General features: G+C 39.9%; 1 protein-coding gene across 1 annotated transcript in view; it reads right to left on the bottom strand.

Annotated features, from left to right (window-relative positions):
* Nucleotides 1–705: 705 nt before the first annotated feature.
* Nucleotides 706–6,343, bottom strand: part of LOC109465896 — a 6,329-nt gene continuing 691 nt past the window's right edge. The window contains exons 2-9 of the mRNA XM_019763385.1: nt 5,752–5,848; nt 5,250–5,317; nt 4,579–4,630; nt 3,666–3,792; nt 3,125–3,295; nt 2,384–2,566; nt 1,630–1,884; nt 706–1,094 (exon numbers count right to left, since the gene is read on the bottom strand). Coding sequence (XP_019618944.1) covers nt 856–1,094; nt 1,630–1,884; nt 2,384–2,566; nt 3,125–3,295; nt 3,666–3,792; nt 4,579–4,630; nt 5,250–5,317; nt 5,752–5,848 — 1,192 coding nt within the window. The 3' untranslated portion in view covers nt 706–855. The remainder of the gene's footprint in view (nt 1,095–1,629; nt 1,885–2,383; nt 2,567–3,124; nt 3,296–3,665; nt 3,793–4,578; nt 4,631–5,249; nt 5,318–5,751; nt 5,849–6,343) is intronic.

Raw genomic sequence — 6,343 nt, 5'->3', positions numbered from 1 at the left:
AGAATGACAAAAAACTACTAACTAACAACTGATTCTGCAAGTAACAATAGGTGGATTGTCCACTTTTCCATTTTTTGAATGACACAGAACAACAAAAATGCAACAAATATGAAGCTGAATAGCAGCAGGTTATATATAAAATGCTTTGCACTTTTTTTTCAGCTCTTGTTATAATTATAAGGTACCATGTTGTTCATGAAAGCCCAAGTCTGCATGTCTTACTCTTTGCTGTATTGCCACATGCACCTACATTTACATTGTATATATAGTAATAGTGCCATGCACAACAGTAGTAAAAATGCAGGTATATAAATTTTGCTGTCAGCAAGTGTAAAGACTTGGAGGAAAATTTGTATCAATATCAACTTTGGGAAATTCCAACATTCCTTATAATTACTACGTATAAAGTTTAAGATTTCTTCAGACTACTTTAATGCTAACTGATAAAGGTGTAAAATGTTGCAGCTATCTAATAAGGCCACACCATTCCATTTCTTTGGTTTCTCTCTCATCTAATCTCGGTTGTTTGGTGCCGCGCTGTACTGCGTGCCTGCAAAGTCAGGATGTTGGGGTAAAGGGTGGTTATACTACCTATACAGATCTCGTCTGTCCCTCATTTAAGGTATATAATTTTCCTACAGTCTCTCTTTTTAATTTCATGTTAGTTTTTCAGATCATCATTATTTGTTTTAAAAGTTTGACAACCAAGAAAGCAGATTGGTGTGGCCTAACATGTAACATAACCCTACACTTATTCATTCTAACTATAGCTAACATGTAGAGCATCGACAAATCTGTTATGTATTACCTCAAGCATGGTGATTTTGCATTGATGAACAGTTCTAGGTTACTAGACTACATGACGTTGCAACATCCAAAATCGTCCATGCTAAACTCCGACTCATCTGGCGGCGGTGGCAGTAGGTCTGGCGACGGTTCTTCGTACACGCCGTCGATGTAGATCCTGAAGGCGGTGAGGAAGTACGAGCCGTGGTCGGTGCGATGGTACGTCAGCGTGGTCTCGGCGCCGTCATCAGAGATCCTCCCGTAGTGCATCCGTATGGAAATAGTCTCCGCACTCACCACGTTAACACCTGGAGATGGAAAACACAGGCAGTAAATTTACTGTGAATTTTATGTGGTGTCAAATGGCTCCTAGGGATGCAGACACGAGATCAAGAGGTAACTGGCTTGACTCCTTGTATTTCTGGCGAGATGTTGCGTCTTTTGGAAAGGCACTTTACATCTAACATTCCTTACTTCACCCAGATGCAAAATGGGTACCTGACTTTGTTGGGGAGGTAAAGAGGTGGTGAAAGGAGAGGGATGGGTTTGCCTTCCAATATACTATGCCCAAAGTAACAAACTTTCTTCATAACTTCAAAAATGCCACGAGACTACCTTTTTTAAATTCATTTAAGTTTGTTGCACAAATGTTGCATGAAATGGCATAAATCATTGAATTCACTATTTTTCTCAGTGACACTGAAAACACTGTGTCACTGATGACAGGTAGTGGATGCTACCTGAAACGTTTGACCATTTCCAAAATCATCTCCAGTTGCTTGAGTAACTATTTTTTGGTGTACCTTATTACCTGGATGCCTAATGTATAGAGTGCATAGTTACCGGTAAGACTGAGCCAGACTTGCGCCCGTTTGATGGTGTCCCTCAGACTCTCGTACTGCGGGATGCCCCAGCTGCCGCCGCGACAGATGATGGCGGGAACAAAGGTCTTCACGCTGAGCACCATGGGAAGGGGCGGGGGCAGCATGACGTTGACCCGTAGCCTGCCGTAGACCAGCCTGATGATGCGTATGAAGGCGGTGGTGTGTTTGCCGTGTTCGATATGGGAAGCACGCTGAGAATCTATCGTTACAGCTCCTGGGAAGAGAAGGGTACAATTAAGCAAGTAAATTAATGTTCTTATTTTGTGAAAAGAGAAGGTGAGAAGTTTTGTACAGTTGTGCCCATGATTCACAACAATGCAGTGTACTATTATAACAAAATTATATATATAGCAGCCTTACAAGTGTGAGCGGATGGCATTTCAGCACCAAGGTAAGTCCTCTAGATCAATGGTAGAAATACTTTTTTTTTCAGTGTTCTGTCAATGTTGCATCAGAGTTTTGTCTGTTGCAGACCATATCTTTTCCAACACAACATTGTAAACTACAGGCTGGATGTCATTCTTCAATGTGTGAAAACAACCTTAAACATAACGTTCTGGCAAAGTACTATATGCCCAATAGGGGTGCAGGTGTAGTACGTTCTGTCCATGTGCTAAATAAATGCATTGTTTCTTGTCCTCTTTCCCCTTTTGCAGGTATAAAAATAAGTTGACAAAACTTGAGTGTGCAGTCACAAAAAAGCAATTTGTTACCTGTAAACTTTGACCTATGAACTTTGACATCGAATGACTGTATGTTGATGAGCCTGACAGTGCGAAGGTGACCTTCAGCCCAGGAGCGAGCCTTGGTCATGACGGAGGAGAAGTTCTCAAACTGAGGGTTGCTGAAGATTCCCTGAGGAGGCGAGATCATCTCAGGTACAAAATCTGCTACACCTGGGGAAAAAGTCTGGCATTGGTCATCGAGTGATGGGACAAAATAGCCTGAGTGTCAGCCTTTTTAGCTTTTGTCTGCTCCCCATTATCTGCTAACGGTAGCGGAAGAAAGCTAAAACGGCTGACACTCAGGCTAGGGAAAGGAAGTGTGAGCCTGTAACGTACTCTGGAACTTCACCAAGCATCCCCCTTTTCTTCTGTAAATAATTTTATCAGGTTGGCAATATACAGTGTTCTTCATTGAACAAGTAGCTTACGGGCTTTCACATTTGACGACAATATGTAATACATTGTGTGTAATACATTGTGTGACAACATACATTTGGGACTGCATTATTTTGTAATATTGCAGTAGAGACACCTAGTTGCAGTATGAATATCAGAACCAGTCATTGTTGCCCTGAAGAAGGTTACAGATGATACAGATATACCCTCCACTTTCAAAACACAGTGTTTGAGAGATCTCAAGTGCAGCTCCCACAGGTATAAGTTTAGATATGCAGAAATCCATTATACTGGGGGACGTATGTGATCTACCAGAATTTTGTGAGACGTTACCTATTTCTTCAGGCACAGGAGGGCCCAGTAGATAGAAAACCCTGATAACAAAGAGGTACATTGTTGTTGTCTCCCCGCTCTGTGTCCAGCAGGACCTGTCAGGGTCCACACCCTGGTGTGTCCACGTCCCGTGGTACTTCATGTCCTGAGTCTCCAAGTTCAGGATACGACCTTCAAGAAAAGGACAAGAAAAAATAGTCATGTCTTCAAGTACAAAGAAGTTATTAACCAAGGATTGAGGTATTCAAAAATCTCTTTTTTTACCTCAAACTATCATAAAATGGAACTGACTGCTAACAAGTACAGTAGGGTCATCCTCACTAGATAGCTTAAAACAACGCTTACTGTTAGATGTGTAAAGGTTGGGTGTGTCTGGTTGTTTGGTTGTAATATAGCCCGCTGCCACTGCACTGCGTGCCTGCAAAACTGCAGAAGGGCAGTGCACTATACTATATACTGTATGGGGTCACTAGCCCGCTACCGATGAAAGAACTACAAATTTGTAGGTTGTATTGACGTATGTAGGGCATTTTAACCTTACCAGGGATGGGTGTTTCCTTCAGAAGTCCATTCAGCCTGTTGATGGTCTGTCCGAAGGGTTCAAAGTCAGGAAACTGGAACACCCCTCCCGTGTTGGTAGAGCCCGGCACCACATTCAGGTAACCAATCTACAGCAGGAGTAACAGGTATCTTTCACTACCATACAGCAATGATTGGGGTTATACAGTGGTCATATTCTTCATTGGTGGTTATGCAATTTTGATACCATACAATTTTCAAGCAGATTAGGATAAAACCAACTGCTGTCAAGGATCTTAAGCAGTCTTTTGCATAACAAAACAGCTTAATTTTGCAGGACACATGTCAGACTTCCCCAAGAATGACCTCAGTTTGCGGTTGTGCGGTTTTCATACGACTTATGCAACCGGGCCCTTATCTCAAGACATTCATAAGCAATAATAATAATTCACATTCTTTTATTAAATTACAAAAAACTTTTAAACAGCCTTAATGACATGGATGTCTTCAGAATGACCTACAATTTTAGGTTAGTGAACAACATGTCAGTGGATGGCATTTCAGTACAAAGGTAAGTCCCTGCACTGCCAATTCTTACAAGATGAAAAAAACACAGATGGTAGTCAAGCACTGAGGACAGGACACTTGTAACAGATAGGCTGGTAAACATATGGGCCAAACTGCTGTGTGTGTGACTTCTGGCGAGAATGGTTGGAAAAGACAAGCGAAAAAGACTGACGAGAATGGTCAGAAAAACATGAAAGAAATCTGGCACTAATCGACAGAAAAGACATGAAAAACATCTGGCTAGAATGCTTGAAAAAAAATGAAAAAAAGTCTGGCGGGAATGCTCGGAAAAGACGTGAAAAAAGGTTTGATAGGAATGTTGAGATACAGAATAGTTAGAGATGTGGGTTAGGTGACAGCCTACTGACCTGTTGGGGTAACGTACCAGCAGGAAGGTCTAGTCTGGGACCATACCACACCCTATAGAACACACCCACCACCGTTAGACGTACACAAAGAGATCGCAAGCTTATAGACATTTCCAACTCTAGTTTGAATGGAATATGTACATAAGAAATAGGCTGAAAGATACACAGTTCAGAGGAAAACACACATATAGAATGCACACAACATAAGCATAGTTCACAAACAGAACATAAAGCAGCATTTTATAAATTTGAAGATTTCACTGAACTTGGATTTCTTAGGTCTTTGCATATAGACCCCTATATTCCGACATGTCAGAACGTAGGGGTGTAACTTTGAATATGAACATCATGAACATAATTGAAGTCCTTATTACAAATGGTATTTGACACCTGGTTACAATCATAGTTCTTTAATTTGGCATGGTAGATTCACATTTATTTGTCTATTGTGTCAATAAACAAATGAACTTTATTTACAATACCAGAAACTTGATTTCACAGCAGAACAAACAAAAAGATATTTCATCCAGAATTTTGGTATGAAGTGAAATATAATGATGGATTTACAGTGTGAAAAATCAGTGTCAAATTAGACGATTTTCATTTTGTGTCATTAGACATTTTTAGGCACGCAAGGAGCAAAGAAATGACCATTGTTTTCCTGTTCTTACCTCAATCCTCTGACAAAGAAGCTGCGTGCTTTGCCGTACTCATAGTGCGTTGCCAGGTCTGTGTTTACCTGAAAACAGTGATAAACATCTAGTCACTTGTACATATACATGTATGTGGAGATGAAGATGTCTTTACAAATGGAATTTGAGTGAGTTTTATTCTTAAAGAATATTCTTGTGATTGTGATTTATTTCCACTCTTCAACATATTTGTGCAATTATCTCACATATCGGACAATTATACTAGCCACTAAAACAGCCCACATGAAGTGCACTCAGTTTGTGGTGCCACCACAAACTACTAGAATGTAAACAAACATAGCAGACAAATGTGTTTCGAGCAATGCATCATGTTTTGGAATCTCCACTTCCTGAATGACACTTATTTGCAATGGAGTAGGGTTGATTTAACTTACTTTGTAAAGAAATGACCAGAAAATTTACTTTTTGTATCGTTCTAATTTCACATAATGCAGCATTAACAAAAAATCTTCAGATTTACCTTACTTCCCTTTGCTCGTACTTCCAGGCTTTCACAGGACTTCACTTCCACCTGTGGGTTCTCTATAAGCCACTGATTGGCCAGCTCAACACAGCCGCTGTGCAGAAAACAGAGATGGCAGACTTCAGCCCCTTCAACACATACTTAGTGCTGCTATTTTTGTCATCATTGGGGCCATCAAAGTAAAATTAGTTTCCAGTGTATCTGGTAACATCAATCCAATTATGCTATATGAAACATGTTGTTTTATTATCATATACAAAAATCAGTTTAGAAATCTTTTCTGTTATAGTTTTTGTTTAATTAGTAAGGCCATGTTGATTTGATTATATGGATGACATCCGCGCGCGCATGAATTTTCGGCCGTTTCAAAAAAAAAGTTTTCAACCATACTGTAAATCGTACAAAACAGTTGCAAAATGAGCAAAAATATACCATAAGTTACAAAAAAATTAATAAAAACTATACCCATGTCGTAAAATGACCAAAATCAAACGAAAAAAGACGGAATTGTAAAGAAATGAACTTGAAGACTAGATTATTTGCCAAACCATATTCTGTGCCATTTGCTCAACCCTCATGACCACGTAGA

The sequence above is a fragment of the Branchiostoma belcheri genome, unplaced genomic scaffold (genome assembly GCF_001625305.1).
Source record: "Branchiostoma belcheri isolate BF01 breed outbred unplaced genomic scaffold, Haploidv18h27 scaffold16, whole genome shotgun sequence".
Lineage (NCBI taxonomy): Eukaryota > Metazoa > Chordata > Leptocardii > Amphioxiformes > Branchiostomatidae > Branchiostoma > Branchiostoma belcheri.
The sequence above is the reverse complement of the archived record's forward strand: the minus strand, read 5'-3'. Positions and strand labels throughout refer to the sequence as shown.